Source organism: Geospiza fortis, unplaced genomic scaffold (assembly GCF_000277835.1).
Source record: "Geospiza fortis unplaced genomic scaffold, GeoFor_1.0 scaffold361, whole genome shotgun sequence".
Classification (NCBI taxonomy): domain Eukaryota; kingdom Metazoa; phylum Chordata; class Aves; order Passeriformes; family Thraupidae; genus Geospiza; species Geospiza fortis.
Genome location: NW_005054356.1, coordinates 4,520,986 through 4,543,565, shown reverse-complemented (window position 1 = coordinate 4,543,565; position 22,580 = coordinate 4,520,986). Strand labels below are relative to the sequence as shown.

The 22,580-nt window shown below is 39.2% G+C and overlaps 1 protein-coding gene across 3 annotated transcripts in view; it reads right to left on the bottom strand.

The window, feature by feature from the left end:
* Nucleotides 1–22,580, bottom strand: part of PREX1 (phosphatidylinositol-3,4,5-trisphosphate dependent Rac exchange factor 1) — a 63,854-nt gene that overhangs the window by 23,162 nt on the left and 18,112 nt on the right. The window contains exons 7-20 of one of the 3 annotated variants that reach the window (XM_031059100.1): nt 21,398–21,513; nt 20,298–20,447; nt 19,133–19,280; nt 15,405–15,505; nt 14,865–14,968; nt 14,147–14,196; nt 12,096–12,171; nt 9,743–9,815; nt 8,321–8,463; nt 6,517–6,609; nt 4,248–4,396; nt 3,254–3,339; nt 1,561–1,697; nt 948–1,119 (exon numbers count right to left, since the gene is read on the bottom strand). In XM_031059100.1, the coding sequence (XP_030914960.1) occupies nt 948–1,119; nt 1,561–1,697; nt 3,254–3,339; nt 4,248–4,396; nt 6,517–6,609; nt 8,321–8,463; nt 9,743–9,815; nt 12,096–12,171; nt 14,147–14,196; nt 14,865–14,968; nt 15,405–15,505; nt 19,133–19,280; nt 20,298–20,447; nt 21,398–21,513 (1,598 nt within the window). The remainder of the gene's footprint in view (nt 1–947; nt 1,120–1,560; nt 1,698–3,253; nt 3,340–4,247; nt 4,397–6,516; nt 6,610–8,320; nt 8,464–9,742; nt 9,816–12,095; nt 12,172–14,146; nt 14,197–14,864; nt 14,969–15,404; nt 15,506–19,132; nt 19,281–20,297; nt 20,448–21,397; nt 21,514–22,580) is intronic. The other 2 variants (XM_031059101.1, XM_031059102.1) reach the window with 2 other exon arrangements.

Sequence of the window (22,580 nt, the reverse complement as noted above, 5' to 3'; positions counted from 1 at the left end):
CTGTTCACAGATCCTAGCAGAAGCTTATAAGGGAAGGGAAGTATGTTAATCTCTGAGTCCTGTTGTCTGCAGTAACTCCCTGGAAGACTGAGATGTGAGGCAGGGATGTGGTGAGGAGAAAACATTTTTTACACAAAGCAGTTCTATTGTCACTAGAGACCAGATTCAAGTTCCAGTCAAATTGAGATTTGCCAGGGAGCTGCTCACACACTTCTACCAGGGCACTGCTCCAGCTGTTCCACTGCTGGAACACTCTGTGACAGGGAAGTTACCAGCATCACTAGACCTTGCATGGGATCCACACACACATGCATCTGTTCCCGGAGAAGTTGCCAATGGCATTCAGAGAGTCCAGGCTCAGTCCTTTGGAATAAATTTTGCTTTAGTAGTCTCCCTTAACATCTACTTTTCTGAATAAGCCCTCAGCATGAAAGTAGACCTGTTTTTTGCGCTATGCTTTCAAAAGTTGGAGGAAATTCACCCATACCTTTTCCTGAAACGGTGGCAACGTGCCTTGAAAACTTACTCCAGATCAAAGTAATTTAACATCCTAATTTTTAATCAAAAATAACAGAAAATGCAGATTATTCTAGGTGGAGTTACTTGCAGATGTTCCCTCTCCATCAGCTACTGCTCATAAATGCATGGTTTGCAGGGGCTACCAAAAGATTCTAAAAATGCTGAGTATCTTCATTCCCATAACTGGTTGTCTTGTAGAGAAGAGAGAATCAAAGGTGCATGATTTCTATGTGCATCTCAATTTTTTCTTCCCCTGAATAAACTGCAGCAAAGAAATACGTCCTCTGGCAGACCTCATTCAATTACAAAGCTTTGCTAAGAAAAGAGATATTCTACAATAATAATTATACTTTATATTTCTACTGTGGTTTTCCTTCTGAAAGCCCCTGAATTGTCCCTAGGTTTTCTTCTTCCATGAGAATCTTTACCTGATTCCTGTTGGCTGCTTTCAAGGGGTTCCAGTTCTGCATGTCCTTCTAGCGCAGAGTTGTCTCTGCTGGAGTCCAGGTGACTGCCATTCAAACATGCAGGGGATGCTGCTTGCTGAACTCTGTCCTCTTCAGCATCTTCATGTGTTCTGTACACCCACTGGTACAACCCCTTTCAAGAGATATAGGCTTCAGCTAGGACCTCAAAATCCCCAATCTCCAAATATTTGGACTACAGAGGTGAATCTAGCCATCAATTTTATGTCTTCTAAGCAGGCGGAAAAATCAACATTACTCCAGGTTTTCTATGAACTTCAGAGAACATAAAGTTTAGATCAATAGCTGGGTAAACTTCCATGGTTAGTAACAGTTAATAATTTTCAGTACTGTATGCATGAAATGGCTTTCATAATATTTGTAGGTGTTTTGCAACTATGGGAAAATGGAATCAGGCCCCCTCAGTGATAGCAGGACCCTGGCATAACAGCAAATCAGTCAAAACAAACATGCAGATATTCTTTTTCTGAATATTTAGTGAGCATAAAAACACAGGAATAGAGGGCAGAAAAAAGGCGGGAATTAATGTACTTCCTTTGAGGTTGTGTGCTCGTACCAGTGCTTCCTGCTGCCTGGTCCTATAGGCTGTGAAGTGCTCCAGAACTTCCTTGTAATTTCCATGTGTTGCATTATTCCCATTAACTTTCAAAATACACTGCCCTGGATGAAGGCCTACGGCCGCAGCCTCAGATCCTGAAAAATAACAGGAGAGAAGTTAAACAGAAATGCCATCTGCCTATGGATGAGAATACTGGAAAGTTTGCAAAAGCTTTCTGGTTAGAAAAAGTAAGAAGAGCTGGGTCAGTCCTGTCATGCCTTTGCTACTATTCAGAGAGCTTTGTTGTGCAAGGATAACATCATGTGTCTATCCTTCATGTTTTCAGCAGTGCTGGCAAAACCAGCCATCTCCTAGGTCTAAATGTATTCATGCTAGAAATTTACATTTCTGTGGGAAAATGTTTGGAATTCTTATATGGGTCTCTTTTAGTCTTATGGTTACATTAGCTGTGGTCTTGCTTAAGTACAAACTGTTGTATTTGTTCCAGCCTCTTGCACCTGGAAGACAGAACACTTGCATGTTACACAATTTGCTACACAAAAAGACTCTGATGTCAAATGTAACTATTCTTTTCCAGGCAAAATCCAGAAAAAGAACAATCTTCCTAGCTGCAACTTCCAGCTTGCACTCCAAACAGTGAAAAAGTGGTTGCACGTACTGCTATAAAATGGTGTAATAAATGTGTGTCCCTGGGAACACCATCTGTGGACGCTGCCTAAGCTAACTGCACTCAGCTGGAGACACACATTTGTTCTGAAGGAAGGAACTGGTGTATGTCTAAAAGGTTTTATTTTCTGCATCTGCTTAACATGAAGGTTAAAGCTGTGCTTTGCTTGTAGCTAAAGGTAAGTATGTCAGGCACAGAAGTAGTAAATATCTCTGTCAAATTGTATTTTCTCCTTTTAAAAAGATCATGGTGAGCCTGTTGCCTCTTATACTGGCAATTTGTAGCAATATCTCCTGTGTAAGGGAGAAGTAGTCTCCAATTCTTATGTCATACTTTGTGACGTCCAGATTGTGTTACGGCTTGTCTACCAACCTGCTGATCCTACAGCACCTTCAGAACCCAGACCCAAATTGTGGATGACTACAGGTAAAAACACTGAGGAAGCCACAGACAGCATGACCCTTCAACTTTTCTCAACCATGTCAGTTTTACGGGTTTTTTTTTCCCTGTGGCTGTTAAGCTTTACCTTAGTAGTCTCAGAAGAAACAAGGGAAGGGTCACTAAGCAAGTCCATTTCTAGCTTGCAAGAGCTAAAATGAAAGTGCCTTCTAAAGAGTCCATGGTACTGTGCATTGCAGCATTCAAGTTTCTTCCACTGTGGAATTAAATTATTCCTTGTATTGTATTGATGGGATTAGAGACCCAACACTCAGTTCAGAAGAATGATACCATTTGTCTTAGAATCTATTTAAGTGATAAGCAGTTTGAGGCAGAAAATCTCTTTTGAGGCAGGAAATCTGTTCTATGGTTATGTGAGTGTGATTCTTGTCTGTTACAGGTTCTTGTCACTATGGTCACTAAATGTATCAGAATTTGTAGAGAACAAGCTAGACAATGAAACCTGGATCTATCTTTGTTGAAAAAAAAATACACACACACACACACACACGTACACTTTATATACACACGTCTATCTATTCAGCTGTACTCCCAGCTTAACTGTATCACAGAGTTTCTACTTACCTCTTCCTACTGCGTGAACGTATGGTGGTGCTGCTCCCCGGATCTGAAAGCAAAGCGCTCCAGGACAATCTGGGATTTTAATAATCCTGAAGATAAATAATGGAGAAAGCATGGTTTTAATTTAGGCTGCCAGAGTTCTGGGCAGTTCTTAACAGCATCTTTCCTTAGCATTCACAAGTGGGTTTGGATGAAAGCAAGCATCCACAGTGTTTACAAATAAATAACAAATAAAGAGACCTGAAGAAATATACTCCATCTTCAATCTCCAAGGCAGATATGAGATTCTATTTGTTAATTAAAATTTGGCACTTCTTAATTTATTACATATTTAAGTGAATAAACATTTGACAGAAACTTTCTAAGGCATTTATATTCACTTCCATTTCTGTGCAAACTTCAGTGCAGCTGTGCTGACCTATACCAGCAGAGGATTTTTTCCCACTAAAAAATTTTAAAAAAACAAAACAGACTGGACAAGACATTCTGCACTAGAATTCAGCAACAAATGTTCACTGAGACTTTCAGTTCTATGGATTACAGACTCTAACAACACACAAGACACTAACAGGGCCAACTCTCATTATAAGAAACAATAACAGACTGAAAAACTGTAAGGGCTGATATTAGTAATCTCATCAAAAAATAAGCCAAGCTTCAATGAGTGGAAATTGTTTTCCCATGCACATAATAGAGTATGAGAAGCTTCACACCTGAGAAAGAATGTCAATCCTTGCAATTCAATTTTGTTTGTAGACAAGGAAACCAAAAGTCATCTGTAGTATAAAGAGAACACATGCCAACCTCTGCTAGCAGCCCAAGAGTCATCACTAGAAACAAGCCGTGACTCTTGTACCTCTCATTTCTGTCATCTTTTCCTATTGAGTGGCTTCTGCACAGCAAAGTGTTTACACAGGTTTCACTACAACTGTAGAAGTACTACTTAGTAACTGACATTTCTCAATAATCTTTTCTCTCTGCCCATCTTGGCACTTACTCCTTTGCTTTGGTGGCTACCAGAAGCCTAAGTGGCCTTCGTGAGCAGAAGGACTGGGATAAGATTGTTTCCACTTCAGCAAATGGGCGTAGGAATACTAAATCCTCATTGATGGAATATATCTTTCTTCCTGCTTGCAGGCCAGCCATCTGCAAAGGGAACAAACACCACAGAGCACTTTGCATCACTGGCAGCAACTCTGAAAGCTCAGGCTTCAACGTTCAACTGTTCCCTACTTATGGACATTTCTTGGATTACTTTCACATGGAATACCCTCTAAGTAGTGTTGGTTCATCAAGTCATTTGTCACTCCCCCTTAAAGTTTTCTGCACTTACAGAAGAAAAAGATATTTCGCCAGTATCTTTAGAAATATGCCACTCTACAGACGTACCTTAGTTTGCAATGGATACATCTTACTACTTTTCTGCTACAAATTTTAAACGGATTATTAAAATAGGAGACTATAAAAAACCAAGGGGTGAGGGGACACAATTGAAAGCTAGGGCCCCATGATAGAGTGGCTGTGATACCCAGTGAGACGCAGAAGTTTGACTTCCCAAACCCTGGGCACAGGAGCTGTGGACAGTTTTCAGCCATCAGCCTTGCAAAACCAACCTACAGCCAGTCAGTAAATGTAAGCTGGTTTGAAGTGGTGATAAGAACTGTCTCTGCTTTAAGTGAAGTACTAGTTCTTCATTAGCTTAAAAAGGCATTAGATTTTGACTTTAATTAATTTGACTTTAATTAACTTTAGTTATTTGGCAATGGTCACAGATGCAATGACAAGACTTGAGATCCCCTACTGTGCCCACTGGACAATAGCCTCAAACACACCCCTTGATGATCTCTACCAGGTAAAATGTAACATATCAACATTTGGACAAGGTGTTAGGTATCAAGGAAGCAGTAAAAAATTATTAAACCTTCCAGATTTTAATTACTTTATATAATTTCAAGATTCAGCAGTTGAGGTTTCTTCTAAATGTGGCAAACACTTTTCTATTCTGCCTGGAATCCACTGACAAGTTTCTTGACTTGAAAAAGGAGGTCCACACAGCACTAGTCTCACAGAGACTCTCGCTCAGGAAGATGCAGATTTAGTTCTTTGCTGGACCAGTATTATTAGATCAAATTCAAAAGATGGGCTCATGGTCAAAGATTATCTTGAAAGATCAAGAAAAAGATTCCTTAGAAAATGGTGTGCTGCTATTTTCCTCAAACACAATAGATCTGCAGGCTATTCCCCAAGCTTCCAGCCAAAAAAAGGGCAGAGGATTATCTGGCAGGCAATGGTTCACAGCACAGGTTTAGATTAATAACATTTTTGGCCAACCTATGTTGATTTTGAGCACTAGATAAAGCATAGGTTTGGTTTCTTTGGTGACCATAAACGAAACGAGAATCAGGAATACTGAAACAATTTCATTCTAACACTCAACTTCAGTTCAAAATTCCTTCCCATGTGACATTTTCAACTTGCTAAAACCAATCCATCCACTTCAGCTATTTCCATTAAGCAAGTAATCCAGGAGTTATTTGTAGTCCAAAGGAGTAACCAAAAAATTTTAATGCTGACATTCAAAAATTCTGTAATAGTTAATTAAAAGTTAATTAATAGTTAATTAAAAGTCCAGGACTTTTAATTAGAAGCTCTGTCTTGTGTGCAAATGTGAAACCCTTGACAAGTCATTTAGTCCTCTCATCTTCAGCAGTGTATCTGTGCCTTATTTTGGTAAATGGAAGATCACACTCTGTGCTCCACATAAGAATTCTGCAGAGCTAAATGGGTGATTAAGAAATACTCAGATCCTAGGACATTTGGGCCATCTATGTGCTTCAAAGAAACGAAGCAAATATATCCTGTAGAACTCCTAAAAAATACCACAGAGAGAAATGACTGCACGCTTTTTAAGGGAAAAACACATATCTAAAAATACAGCTTCCATTCAAATAAACCTGTTTCCCCATTAAACATCTTTGCTATCCCAAAAGAATGTTACTTTCCCTCCCTCCTTAAATGAAAGTTGCTAAGGAACCTGAGGGAAGCTATCATCACACAGATACTGCTCTCATACTATCACTTACCAATAATTCAAGTCCCCCAGTAATGCCAAACACTTATCAATTTACAGAAACAGCTTATTACCAGGAATTGTAGAAGACAGCCCTCTTCTATTAGCTGCCTTTAAAGGAAACAGATTTTAAAAGGATGGTTTGTAACTTTTCTAAGTATTGAAACATTCTTAGATACCAAATGTGAGGTCCTACCTCGGCAGAAGACTCTCGTCGAACTGACTTCACCACAATTGCTTTGTTCTTTTCTTCTATGTCAAATCCATAGTCATCTTCTTCTGGTAAAATCTTAAACAGAGCACAATATTTACACAAATTTATCCTTCATAAATATGGAGTTCACAGAAAAGGTGAAGACTGGAGATGAGAAATTAGACTTTTCATTGCAAGCCACAACTGATCTGGACTTCTGTTTTAAGATGGAAAGGGACTACCAGATCATTTGGTCTGATTGCCTACAAAACATGAGCCATAAAATTTAATCTTAGTCATTTCTGCATAGATCCCTTAATATATATTAAAGCAGATTTTCCAGAGTTACTCAGGTATGATCTGCAGTCTTTAAGAAGTGAAAAATCTATTCCCACCCTTGAAAGTTTTTTCCAATGGTTAATCAACTTTTGTTTTAGAAACTGCATTTGATTTTAACTCCAAGCCCCTTCATCCTTCAACAGATCTTTCACTTTTGGATTACGGAATTCATCATTATTCAGTATTTTCCATTGGTGAATGTACTACAGATTGAGTGCAGTTATTTGTTTATTTTTCAGAATACATCCCACCCACCTGATAATGAATTATCTGAGTGCTTCTCAGCTATCAGTTTCACACAAAATGCAGATCTCAGGCCTACCTTTTATAGATCTAACTACACACTACATAATTCTACAGCATAATGGCAGTCTGATGGCTAAAATTCTATCTAATGAGAGGACAATTGCTGACATCCATAAGTCCTTCCTCTAGAGACAGGCACATAGGCTTTGTGTAAGGGAAAAAACACCAACTCCATACCTTGTGCTCAGTTTGTACCTTACATGATAAACAGAAGCCTTCATAATTCTTGCTCCTGAATGTCTGCTTCGTCTTGCTTGCACTGAGGTCACACAGACCCACCTTATACATATTCTTTAAAATCATATCAATCGTGACAAATATACATTTCATTCATCCTTTTCTAGTGGTTTATTAACAATAGTAAAAAGCTTAACAACTCACTTCCTATTACAGAAAAATAAACCAAGCCTAGCTACTGGCAAATGGACAAGTGGAAAATCTAACTGATAAATATCTTGCATTTGAGTCAACATTATGTATTTAAGAACCATCTGATAAAACAGAACTGATTTAAGAGGAAAAATAAAGTTACTCAATCTAGCATGCCATGGAGGAAAACAAATTACTCAGAATTGTTTCCTTGCTTCTGATGATTTTTGCACTATTTTAAAATACTGTCGTTTTTCCTTTAAAGTCAATTACATCAGATTATAAAGGTCTTTTTATGGGAAATCACCTTGAGAAAAAAAAAGTCAAGAACCAAAATAATTCTGTCCTGCAGGACCCATACAGTCAAGTTAAAATAATGTATAGCAAAATTTCTGGGGAAAAGCCCTTATCAGGTGATGTTCACATTAGAGGATGCACAAGAAAGTAAAAGGACTGGAAGTTAAGTTTCCCAATTTTGGCTATTTTTAAGTATTTTCAGAAACAATGCTAGTAGTGCTTGTTCAACATAGGACTTTGGAAAATCGGCTAAATTGCTGGTTAGATTTTTAATGTTGCAAGTGGAATGAGTTTCAGCCCAACACAACATGCAATTTATCACTTCATATTTGAGATCCAATGGAAAATTTCTGGACTACCTCTCCTCTCCAATTTGCACTTTACATTTGAAGGGAGTATTCAGATTCTTCTGCTGAATTTTAAAAGCATTTGTGAAATAGACATTTAAAAACCTGGAGGGTTTGATATGCCTAACTTCAGCTGCCATATTTCTTACCAGAAGATTCTTTCCCAGGATGTTTTCCACAAGCTTGAAGTCATTACGTAATTGTTTGCTCTTGGAACTGGTGCCCTCCATCTCCTCATCAGCATAAAAGCGGAAATATAAGGATTCATCCTTAAATTCACTTTTCTCCAGGACTGGAAATTATATATATGAAATACATATATGCATTTACATGAAGAAAAAAAGAGAGAAACAGAGGAGAAAGTTAAAGGAAATTCTAAATATTTCCCCCATCTTTACAAAACACAGACCTTGATGCATCTCTATCAGTCAGTTCCTCAGCTCTGTATTTTTAAGCTAATTCTGTGTTTTAGGACAAGAATTTTTCTGACATAGTAGCTCATAGTAGCTCATAACATGATGCGACCTCCCTGGCATGCAGAATTTATGTAAAATGCTAAAGAACCTCTTGGAAGGAAGACGCTACTCAAAGCCTCATGCTCCTTTCCCACATCCAAGTGAATATTAAAAAGCTATAAAAGGAGCAAAGATGGGTAAAGGGGCAGTTTAAAACGTAAGGTGTACACATAGACTAAGGCTCAACTTTAAAAAAATAATTGAGAGAGAAATGAGATCTACAAAATTCTAGAAGGCATGAAAATGTTCTTTACCAGTTTTTCAAATATGAGACCTGGGGCCTTCAAATAAAAGCAGCAAGTGATGAGCAACTCCTACATTCAACATGTACTTATGCAGAGGTCTTCCTTGACAAAGAATGTAATAAATGCCATAAGTTTGCACGGGCTCAGAACAGACCAAATTCTTTAAGAAAGGCCCCAACTATTCTTACATTATTATTAACTACTATGGAAGGTCTCTTAATTATTTGCAATAATCTGCTCTCAGAAACACTATTCAAAATACAGTGAGCAAATGTTATCTATGGCTAAAACTGAATGTTTCATTTGACAAACTATGTTTACTCTTAGGACTTGGATGTTCTATTTCATACTGATACAGATGTGATTTGTTTACTTCCCCAGTTTGAGGATGGATGATGTCTAACTTGGCAATTTGGCACTTCAGATTGGGATACCTCAACACTGAGGATTGTGTTTGTTATCCAAGAGGCAAGAACTAGCCAATTTTACTTAACAGCTGATATTTTTGGGTGATATTTCAGGACAGCACTTGGCTTGTGCATTGCTCACAGGGCTCTGGAAGAGATGCAGTGAAAAAACATGCTCCTTCTAGCTTGTCTAATCCCTTCACAGCTTCCCATATCAGCAAGTGGCTTCCCTTGGAAAGGCACCAGGCTTAGCCATGTATTAGCTTGAGAACTGTGTTCTAGAAGGACCTGTAGTAATGCCTGCAAATTGTGTATACAGCACGTATGACACAGCCTAGAATAGCTAATATGACCGAAGTAAGAGCTCATTTCATTTGCTGGGGAAAGCAAAATTGATTCATTACCATGATGCATGAAGCCGTTATTGCAGAGTCCCACACCCAGTGCGACAGCTTCCTCCCGAGTCTGACAGTCTCCCTAGAAACAGGAGAATAACTGTTACACCACAGACCATTTTCTAAGACAAATTGTTACTCCTTCCCCAGGGCATAGCTTGCAGCTCTGAAATCAGCAGGATGATCTGTGTAAGGAACAATAGCAAACCATTAAAACAGGTATCCCATTGCCCAAACATTTTCATTCCTCCAGACAGCATCTCTCCCTCCTACAGGAGCCAGGGGATCAAGGACCAGCACTGGGGAAAAATACCATATTGCCTCAATGTAAAGATATTTTATTTGAAATCAGAGTGTTGGACTTCAGGACCCATTAGTCACAGACAATAAAACTCCTCCTTTGAAGCTGAGAGATCCTATCCATATTCAGCTCAAGGGAGAAAAGGCTAAGTATGTGAACTCCAAAGGTCAGACAGGTTAAAACGACAGTGGCAGTTTGCTTATGTAGCAGATTACAAGGGCTTCTGTTTCTCACTACCTGAAGCCTTGAGCATAGTCATTTAAAACAGGTACCAAGGGTGACTTGCAAATTTACAGACTTCCCTGAAACAGCAGCCTTAAGCATTATATCTACAAGTCAGTTAAATACAAGAACTGCCTAGTTTTCTCAATATATCTGCTAATTTGCAGCCACAAGTGAAGACTTGACAAACATGGTTGTACTTTTTAGGCAGACAAGTAAGTTTTAAATAGTTCTGCTAAAAATCAGAAGGCCCTAGTGGTCTTACAAAGATTGTTAACACTGGTCCCTTGATGCGAGATGAGCAAAGGGACATGGGGAATCTGGTGTCTGCTATCTCAGTGAGAGCAGCTGCTCAGCTCATTCCATCAGGGAGGGTACCTGCTGCTTTGGCAACAGGAGCAATTTCAGTGTATTACTTTCAGTCCCATTAAACAAGAAGCTGTATCCTACAGCTTACAGTATTACACCTTTTCTCCCCCCCATCTGAAGAACTAGATACCCGAAAGCTCTCACAGCAGCTGCAGGCTAGTGTACTGACTTTGTTTTAAGCAAAAACAGTGTTTCAAGCACACTCTGATCTTGCCAGCAGCACATCAGTCCAACTTCAAATGCCACTAAGGAGAGCAGTAGTTATTTGTCAAGCAAATGCTGGCAAAGACCATCACTATGGTGTATCAGCATTATTTAAACACAGGATAGAACATGATCAGCTCTGGCCAATCCACAGCACCACTAGCTTTTGTTAAAGAGGCTGAGAGCAAAAAAGATACAATATTTATAAATTAAGAACTAAATACTGTTGTCTTGGTAGAAAAGGCATCAAGGCAGTTCTGAAAGAACTGCATGACCATGTAATCACACAAGAAAATAGCTTTAAAAAACCTAAAGTTTAACTTTTATTATGAACTAATTTCAAGTCTTCACAAGTCTTCTCTCATTTTCAACATCCTGTCATAAGACAATGCTTAACACTCACATTGTGTTATTTTATGGGATAAATGGATAGTTTATTTTACAGAGACTGGGATTTAAAATCCCAATTTATTATTTCAACTGTAAATAAACTGGAGGAGAAATGCCTTCTAATATTACCATCTTAAACCTTTAGCAGTCTATGTATGTTCTAGGCAACAAAATCTTTGCATAGGGAGGGTCTAAACTAGACTTGGCTACTCCTATGAAGTTAACTTGGCCTCAGAACATTCCCCTAGCAAAACAGCATTCTCTAATTAGAAAATACAGCTTTAATTTATTCAGAAGTACTTGCTAAGTACTTCTAAATGTTATGTAGGTATTCATCCAAATACAATAAAGGCAATAATGAAAATCTCCAGAAGATAGAGCCATTTACAATGATCAATCTTGACAAAATGCGTCTCGACCTTTTCATACAGAAACTAGATGAGAAACTTGATACACTAGTTTTGACGTGCTAACTTAGGTTTATTCCATACAGTCTCTCCATCTGAGTCATCAGAATTATAGAAACAGTTTACAGTCAGTACCACAGTGAAGAAGCATGTCCAGAGCACATTACTATTACTCTTATTGCTACTGCCACCACTAAATTATTATTACTGCTGTCTAGTTTTGGTAATGATGTGATGTCTAAAGCCCTAATCATGGTGGCTGGTTGCTTTGGGATGTGTAAACCCAGCAATTAAGATGGTCTCAGACCAAGACTGTTGATAACTCCCTGGAAGGAGGAAAGAAAGCAGATGCACACAGGAAAGAGCAGCTACCAAACCACTTTTAAATTTCCCACTGATAAATTGAAAAAGGAAAGTTTTAGGATTATGAAGTGTTTCTTAGCAGAGAGTATCTTAAAACTTTTCTTACCTGTGCAATAAGCCAGTCCACTAGTTTACTTGCAGGGATTACTGATTTGTATGTCTTTAGGTGGTAGTCACGGTCTCTAATGAAGAAAAAGAATTCAGGGAAAATCAGGACAAAAAGGTACACATTTCTTTTACACTCTAAACCTATATATACTATTGTGACCTACTACTAATAACCAGCCATCTTTTCTCTGTAGAAAGTTTTAAACTTCTCTAGCAGCTTGAATTAGGAAGACACTTCAGATCAACACAAAGCAGTGTTACTTAAAATTTCTCTAGATGTTGTTTCAAGCCATCTTCAGGGAGCTCACATTCCCACCAGAGGCAACCACAAGATTCTTTTCACAGATGTCCTAAGCTGCTGCTGTAACTCAGGTTAGAATACTGCCACCAGCAGTCCCACTAAAAATCACACTTTTCTGGCTGGAAATCATCCAAAATCCATTGATGTCCAGCTTATATCTTTTGGCTCAGTACCAGTCCCATCTATAAGCTTCAATAATTCTTTTCTAGAATTTACCTATTAATATATTCATAGACAGGGACTCTACACATTCCATCTGTGCCTCCTTTTTGTGAGGCTCCTGGAATTAGGCAGCTTTTAGTCTATTTTGTCAAGAGAGATTTTACACACTTGTTCAGATTTCACTTCCTTTAGTAAAATAACACATAATAGCCAGACATAAATATAATATGCAGTATCCTTTAATGGAATTAGATAATTTCAGTCATGTAAATAAGAAGGGTTGTGTTTAGTTCCTGTAACACAACTGGCACCAGCTCACACCCGGCCCTTGCAGAGAGCAGCACTGTTCCTTCAAGAAGAAAAAGGAACCCTGTTGTAATTTGATGCTTTTTGAATTTTTCTTCCATTTCTCTTCTCAAAGACATGGAGATCATTGATGGTTTTAGCCTTTTGTGAAGTATTTCTAAAGAATTTTGATACAAATACAAGAGGCAGATGTGGCTCAGGACATTGGGCTCCAACACCCTTCACCTCCAAGGTCACTGGATTTAATCCAGTTTGGAAGATCATAAAAGCAATTTCAAGGCTGTTTACTGGCCCATGTGAACTAAGTTTCATGGTCTTGATATAGTTCCTAGTTCCACATCACAAAAGCCATTACCACAATTAATTTGCATTAATTGGCTCCCTCTCATTGAGTCCCAGAAGAGAGACCAAATGCTGAATGGGTATTAATTCCTCTCTCACCCTTGGGGTGGTCCTTGTATTTGAAGCTTGAGCTCAACAGGCATGACTGTAGAAGGAAGCATAGCCACTGAGGCTGCATTACAGTCTGGATGGATCTATGAGGCAGGCCAAGACAAGACTTTATTCTTCAGTTCTGTCAAATCAGCCTCTTTCATTAGCACCACATGATCTGAATCTGCCTTTTTCCTAAAAATAGAATATCCAAACACCATCTAAATCCTGTCCTACCCAAATCTGTTCCTTTTACTAATTATCTACAGATACAAATATGTTGTGACTGGCTTTTGTAAATAAATGCAGCAGAAATGTCTGGGTGTTTGCAGAATGCAGGGTGTGGGGAATTAGAAGAAAAGTGGGACTTCGAGAGCTTGGGAAAAAACCAACAGAACATGACAGCATTTCCAGTAATGTGTTCTCAGAAAAAAAGCTTCCCTCATAGCGCTTACACACAGTTTTCAACTTGTCTCCCAGTAATGCGCTAAACACAGCACAAATCTGTAGGTGTTTTCTGGGCAGATTTCCCCTCTCACACTCTCATCTTGGGAAAGTGTACTTTTGAAATGCCACCACAATAAAGGAAAACATTAAAATATTGAGCACTAATGAGTAGGGAGTTCCAGACGAGAAGTAACTCTCAAAACTTTCCTAGAGATGCTGACAGTTTCGATAAGCTGCCATCAATCTTGGTCCAAGACCCAGTCTTTCCCTGCTTGCAGGTCAGTGTTGGTCAGAATCAACTTTAGTTCACTCTCTTTTCTCCCCATTTCAATCTACCCTGAACAGGAGCAGAACGTGAAAGACAGATAATAAATACAAAGGGATCACAAAGGGGAGCTTACTTGACCACTGGAGTATACAGGCAGTGCAGTCGGCAGTACAGCCTCACTCCCTGAAGAATGGAAGATGCAGAGTGTTAGCAGCTTTTTCCTTTTCAAAGAAACACTGACTAGCTAATGCTAACAAAACCTGGACACTGATGTCTCTACTCAGCTGGAATTTTTTATTTATTAATATTGATATTCAAAGCAGTTCTTTTAGCCTCTCTGTCCAACATTCTTCCTTCCTTCCTGACTTTCAGCCAGAAATCTGTTTTTACCTCCATTCCAACATTTTCTCCATTAATCATTCCTCACAATTAACCCATTAACCAATGTCCATAAGAAAAAGATCAAATTTATTAAAAGGTATGCGGATAAATATGGCATATACAGAACTCATTTGACAAACAGTTATTAGGAACAGTTAAACATTGATCTCTTCTATCCCCCTGAACCATAATGCCCAGATCTGCAGCAGACATGTTACCACCTACTGTTTTAAAACCTTTTGTTACTCTACTGGGATTGCAATCAGCAGTCTTGGGTGCAGTCACAATTGTATTGGTGTTCATTGCTAAACTCTGCTTCCTCTCCCTAATGTGAATGTCTCCTCTGGCATTAGGATGGACAGCTCAAAACAACACAGATCAACAGCAATGGCAATCTCCCACACAACAGGTCGATGACATTCAGAGGGAGAGCAAATCACAAGGTTCCAACTAACAATGATAAAGCAAACCTTGGACACGATGTCTTCCAATTCACTTCTTGGCTTGTATGTTCCATCATCATAGCGAAATCTGTACATCACCTGTTCATTCTTAAACTGGTGCTTATCTGAAACTAAAATATCAGTATGATAATTTAAATTGTCTTTTGTCCCCACCATGTTCTTTATAGGCCAGTTGGTAAAAATTAGATTTTTAAAATTTTACATCAGATTCAATTAATGTAAGTCTTTGGAAACAGTCCTAGTGAAGGGAATTGTGAACGTCTGACCTTTCTCAATGAGTTTGGAACAAAGTGTTGCAAATTCCCACAATAGCTTTCACAGCACTTACAGCCATTTTTGCAGCTGCCCAAAACCCTGCGACTCCAAAACCAGAAGCATGCTGGTGGCAGGAAATTAATCCCAAAAATCACTAAACATTTTGAGGATTTGATGGGTATGGGAGCAAAAAGTATTTCAACATCATGTGAACAGTTTCAGTAAGTTTTCTACCCTTATTTCCAGGGCATTACTGAAATCTGGTTTCTTTTTACGATATGGCACACTCACCATGATGAATGATTCCATTTTCCAAGAGTGCCTGTCCCAGGTTGACCCCTTCCTCTGGTTTGCTTATCTCTCCAATCTCAGTGAGCCAGGATACAAACTCACTGCAAACGGGAGCAGAACACACAAAGTTAGCTCCAAGTGGCAGCAGGCACTTGCCTCTGTGAGTCATCAGCCAACCAAAGGAGACTCTCCTTGGAGCAAGTGTGAAAACTGTTGTAAGGAATGGTACCTCTACCCAGTGGCTTCATTTCCTACATTCCTGGAGGAAATGCTCTGTAGAAGATTTAGCCTCTTCCCATCATTGCCCTAAGCTCACTGACAGTGTGCACACAAAAGGAAGGATGACACGGTTGTATCTATAAGGATGATGCAAATCCTCATCTTATGGAGCAATCCAGACATACATGGGGGAAAAGATTAGCAAGCAAGATTTACTGAAGACCCTACATCAAGTTCAACAGTAGGGTATCCTCCCTTTCCAGCTATTTCTTCCCAAGTTACCAATCCAAGTAGTGTTCATGATTTGACTTAATTACACATGCTTATCTTCCTTCACTGGGTCTGATTTCTGTCCCCAGCCCCATGGTGTAATCGGATTGGCTTCAAGGCAACCACAGTAGGACTTAGGACAGAAGACTCAACCTACTGAATTCAAGCAGTACAGAGCAGTAACAGATAGCATGAGTCCCACTGACAGGTTAATTTAAGGTCATTTTCTGGAGGTGATGCCTGGCAGATTACAAACAACATGCTTCTAATTTATACACAGAAAATGCTAAGTCTCATCTGCTGCTCATGCAGTACCAAACAAAACCTCTCTGTTGAGGGGCAGAGCTGCCCATATGGGCAGAATAAAAGCCAAAAAATTGACAGATTAATGTAGGATGTTATTCATTAGAAAGGAAGTGCAAAAAAGCAGCCATAGCAAGTCTGATTAATCCAGCTCTGTCAGAGCCCCAGAGGATTGAGCTGTTTGCCAGGTTAATTATCAATTATGCTAGAAATGTGTTACAGTCACGGAAAAGAACAAAAGGAATATATGAAAGTAGAGCAACTTATGGGAAATGTGAGTTCAATAAAACACTTGGGTGATTGCCAATGTGCAGAAGGTTGCTGCTTAACAAAGTCAGTATCCATGTCTCTACCTGTGGGCTTTAACTGAAGTATTATTAGTCTCTTTGTCTTTATCAGTACTGACTGATCTAAGCTACAGGAATTATTTGCATTTTGCCTTTAGAATAATGAAACAACTTCAGGACTCAAAACTTTGGTTTGCTGAGGGGCTACTCTGTAGCTGTCATATTATAGAAAAACCAGCAGCTGAAACAGGAAAATAACTGTGTTACCCTCACAGCTGTGAAGCTTCCCAATCATGGGATGGTTTTCTTAAGAGCTGCTTTAAGATTTTTATGACATTTGATTCAGAAGCAAAACCAGTAATCATTTGATCTGAAGATTTTATAAGCCCTGAAAAGTGCATGATCCAAAAATATTCCAAGAGGTTCTTAAGGAATATGCTAGACTGTTTCTAAAAAGTTGTCAACTCAAAGAGCGGATGGCAAAGCTTGATTTGTTTCCTCATCCTGTCTGAAGCAGTTCTCCAGGATAACTTCCCAAAGCTGCCATGCTCAGTTCTCATCTGACATCCAGGTCAGGACAACATCTCCCAGTTACACCTTGGAAATTAAGGGACCTAGAACAACTGTGTTTCTATATAAGAAATACATAGGAAAATCCAACCCATCCAGGACTGTACAATCTGATGATATATGGTTGAAATCTCCTGAGGTTAACAGATGTTCTCTCTTACACACTCACGGTTTTGCAGTGCTGAAAAGAAGCACAGCCAGCATATCATTTACACACAGTGACAGCAACACACATCATTCCAACTGCATCACCGGTTACTTGCTTTAATGCCACAAAGAGTGATCGGGAAAATAGATTTCCAGTCAAGCCAGTCACTTGCTGAAGTTAAATTCAATAAACAGCCTTATAAATAAATGCACGTGATATCTTCGAAAATATTTGGATTAGATAATGTTCTTTCCCCCAAAAAAACATTTTATCTCCTGAATTATGAGATGCTGATATTCACACGCCAAGAGAAAAATTATTTTTGTGACCTTTGTGTTGCTCTCAGCTGCATAAAACAAAAAACCACTAAATACAGCTCAGCACAGTCATCAGTGACTCCCTTAAGCAGGAGTGTCTGCAAAAATAAACAGGTCACAGCCAATAAGCATTTTTTAGGGAAAACCATGGAAATTATACAAAATCGGCCAGTCATGACTGGAATGTACTGACTGAGCTGCACTCAGCTGAGTTTCCCAGGACTATACCAACAAGTGAATGCAGAAAAGATATCAGCAGAGTTAATTGCTGTGGGAACAGCTAGAACATTAGGAGAAATAATCCTTTTGTAAGAGATCAGGATATCTGTAGGTATCTCAGTCTGGGCTCAGTTAGCTATTAGCAAAGGTAGGTCAAGTCCTCACTACTGGAGAGTCAGGTGGCTGTCAAGAAAATTGAGGGCATTGAGCAGGACAGACTGTAAGCAAACAGATATTTCAAAAGGAAAAGTAGTAGCAGGAAATCCTGGATAGGACTTGAAACTAAGCACAATATCAGGGAGCCCACAATAGACTCATACATAAAAGCACTGGAAGAATGTAAGTTTCTGACCTTGTACTTCTTTTTGCATGGAAAGTAAGAACTGCCATTATCAGATCTAAAAGGCTTCAGTTTTAATGCAACAAGATCAGCTGGTGGGGAGGGTGGAGGATGCGTGTGAATAAGAAAAAAGCAACTACTTCTCCAATATCAAGAAATTTTTTTTTCTAACTGAAGTATCACCAACCTATGCTACCAGCCTGACTTCTGCCAGGCAGAAAGACACTCCCACCCCTGTGCACTGGCAATGCTGCTGCACAGGGGTGGAGAGGGAGGAGAGGGAAGAGAAATGTTACAGAGACCAGAGAGGGAAGGGAAATGAATGCATAACTGCCTCAGAACTCTTTTTCTTCCCACAGCTGATCATATCAGTCATTAACAGCTGAGGCAGAAAAGTCTTCTTAGGTCAGTTCCTGAATGCTGTGCCCCACAGGACATGTCCCTACAGCAGCCCCACTGCTGCCATTGACAATCACTGACCCAAGATGTCCACAGAATCTCTTCTGCTTCCTCACGCGTCATCCTTCAGAATTAATTTGTCATAATTTTGGAATATCTAGCTGAATCAAAGAGGTTTTTTCCAGCCAATGAAGTCCTATACTTCTAACAAACATATCAGGTCATATGATGCACAAAATTTCAATGGTGCCTGTTACACTGACAAACAGGAATCTTCTATATACAATCCTGAGGCTTAGACAGTTCACCGGATTTAAGTATCACCTGGCAAACGCTTGTATACCAAAGAGAGTCCAGGTTAGGCCACCAACAGCCTGGAGCTTGTGAGAGTTTAAGGTAGTTTTCTTACTCCTTTTGATGATCTGAAGCAGCTATTATGACTTACTGTAAAACAGAGTGAGCTATCACACTATTCAGCCTGTGTATGGTGTGAAACAAAAATCAATGATTAAATAAATCATTACTGTAATGGGGCTTATGGTCCTTGTAATTAAGCTGCATCAAAGCACATCTGATCTGTGTCACAATGACATCCCCGGAAATTCTAGAGTCTATTAACTGGTGTGAAAGACCTTTTCAATTCAAATACCACTTACTTGCCAAGAAAGCACTTGGGAACAGTACTTAATTTTCTTCTCCTATCTTTGATAAGGTTCACTTTCTTGCTCATCATCATTTGGTACAGCTTCTCTCCTTTCTCTGCAATCATGACATATGCATCCCTCTCCATTCCCAGTTTCAAACCTGGAATATAAAGCAGAAACTCCTTCAGATCTTAAACATCAAACAAAATGTTTCCTTAAAGAAAAAAGCTGAGGCCAAACAGCAAAAATTGCAGAAACACAAAAATGTATTGACTTATTTTCCATTTAAAGGGGAAATTACGTATTTTTTTAATCTGCATACACAACTGTCATTGGTAAGTTTAGCACCACCAAGATGCAGCTTTTCTTCCACATTTTAAAAAGCAGCTTTAAACTTATGGTTATATCATACCACACAAAACAGAATGGTTTATAGAACATGAAGAAAGTCCAAAGCAAGATGGGCATGGGTCAGGGCAATCCCAAGCACAAATACAGGCTGGGAGAATGGATTGAGAGCAGCCCTGGGGAGAAACACTTATGGGTGCAGGTGGATGAAAAGCTGACATGACCCAGCCACATGTACTGCCACACAGAAATCCCCCCGTGGGCTGGCTGATTCACCAGTGTGAGCCGCAGGGGAGGGGGGGTTCTCTTTAGATTTGCAAATTGCTTTAGGAGGACAGCATTTGCAAAAGCTGTTTTGGTGCTGTAGATGCTTTATGTCTTCTAGCCTGAACATATCATTTTCTGGATATGTTACTCTAGAACTTGCAAATCTGGGCAACTCTGGAGTCCAAAAGAGACACAGATTTTAGACAGCTCCAAGACTAGCTTGAGAACAGGCAGCCTGAAGCGGCCATGCCTAATTTTAGCAGAGATCGACATTAGGCAGAATTTAAGTGATCACGGTAAAGCTAGAGAAAAGGAGAGCTGTACATTTTTTAGGAAGAGAAGTTCATCCTAACTGCTTTATGGTAAGATACTGTAATGAATCAAGAACCTTCTGAGACCTCAGAGCTGTTTCCTAGCTTTTGGAAAACATTAAGGACAGATTCTCATTTTCTCCATGGAGGAAAATGTGTAACCTTTTTTCTTTCTCTCAAATACATTTATGTGCATATACATTTGTCCTACAAGATCATTCAGTGCAGTACAAAATACATCATCCACTTACTCTCTCTCTGCTCTCTTTCCTTGATTATAGCATCCAGCCACTTCTGTTTATCCTCGGCAGTCTTGGCCATGCAGACAAACCACTTGTTTTTGGCTGTGTTGTGAATCTTCCAGCCATTTGTCACAGTGTAGCCATTGCTGTGGTAATCTGCTGCAAAAAGTCCAAGCACAAAGCACACAGTGAGCAGGAAGCCTGCTCCTTAAACCAAACCAGTGTGGGACACTTTCAGTAAAATCATCTTCTTTGAAGACCTTGATTCCTGAGGTGTTCCTTACTGACTGCCCATGGAACCAGCTGTACACTCTGGAAGTACAAGTATCAACAGGCTGTTCAAACTGACTGAATGCTTCAGTCCCAAGAGTGACACTTGCTGATTTCACCTCAGAAGAACTAAAGTCTTTTAAATACAAGGCCATCAGTGGAAGAGTCTATGATGTTTGTTCAGGGTATTTGTTCTGAATTTTCTGGGGATACACTATCTTCCTGCACTTAAGGATTTCTGTCCCCACGACATGGAAACTCTTTGTGTGTCAACTGTTTAAAGGACATAATACTAATTCCTGGCTTATTACAATAGGGGCAGTGGTCGTGTGGCCTCTATGGATGGAATCAGAATCCCACCCAGTCTTCCTGGCTGTGTCAGGATACAAGAATCCTAACAGAACTGTCATTCCCATATTTTGCTCATGGTCACATTCCATGCTACTAATTTGGATACTAAGACTAATATTTAGTAGCATTCTAATGAGAAGAAGAGACAGAAATAATGTTATTTTAGCTGTAATGGCTTACATTGTGAAAAAAAAAAGGAGGTAAAGAAGACAGAAGTAAGTTTTATTAAATTAACTTGGATTGGGACCAAAAATAGATAAGCTTCTGGGAACACATACTCTTAATAAGGTCATTTCAGAAGGAAGGACTAGTGCCTGAAAGCATTTCCAGTATTTCAACCACATAAGTTGGTCCAATAATGAAGGTGCTACAAGTTCCATAAATTGCTTCAGATTTTGCTAAAAGAGGTGGACAAGTACTTTTGCACTACCTTCCAACACAAGAGCTGAACTTCCTGTGTTCTTAAAAGGCAATATTTAGTCTCTTACCTGTTCCATCTTCCACATTCTCTACTTCCATGACTTCTGTATTTATTCGGCCCCTGAAGATATAAAGGGACCCATTGATTGACTTTGTCCTTTTAGATGCTTTTTTCCCAGTAACTCTGCAATTAGGATGAAAACTGTTACAACACATAAGCAAATGGTCTAACATATATATGAATAAATCAATCTGAGATATGACTATTAAAGCAGGATTTCAATATAGCAACTGGTGGTATCTGACCATACCTCTGACGTTCAATAATTGGAATACTCACTCAGATTTCCAAGATAGGTGTGTACCAGTGTTAGTATAGCAATAACAAGCTTGTTTTTCCAGATTATGTGAAGATGGGGGTGGCTTCAAGATGTACCTTCTTGATGACTGACTGAAATACATGTCCATGAACAGCACATGGCCTCGGGATGACAACTGCAGCATCACTGACTACATTACGTTTGACTCCTCTATTTGCCTAAAGCTGTGATCATTTTCAGGTATGCACCAAACTTCAAATATGAAACAAACAATGTAAAGAGGCCAGTGTCACATGGTCTGGCACACGTGTTACATGTTTTTGTACGGAAAATTCTGCTGGGGCAATTTTGCACCCAAATTTACATCATCCATAAGCTTTATAGTGTCTCTGTTGAATTCAGGAAAGCACTTTTCATTACCAGTTATGTTCTGTTTTTTATGGCTAAAATGGGTTTAAAACTATCCAAGTGACACCTGTTGTGTTTTACTATCCAAGAATAACCCTGCTACACAAGCCAAAACACAACTGGTAACAAATGGTCATTAAGAAGTGGCAGGTGTCCAAATTCCAGTCAGTGAAGGTTCTGCTGTGGCAATTTGCCAGTACCTCGTAGGATTCAAAAAATATTGCAGTAAAAATCAGCTGAGGAAAAAATTTCTTGTCAGAGTGAAATACCTATGGTATTTCTATGGTAAAACTGAGGTGAGATTAGAATCACCCATTTTTTCTGAACATTTTTTTCTTTTACAACTACCTTTAGAAACAAATACACATTTGGTGATGACCACATATTTACAGCCAATCAGACTGACAGGGACTGTGATCTTGAAGCTATTGGATCCTTTCCTAAAGACGACTCCTCAAGTCAAAAGAAAACCTGTCCTGGCAGCCCTAGGGAAAGCCTTTAACTGTTCAGCCTATTTCCCTAC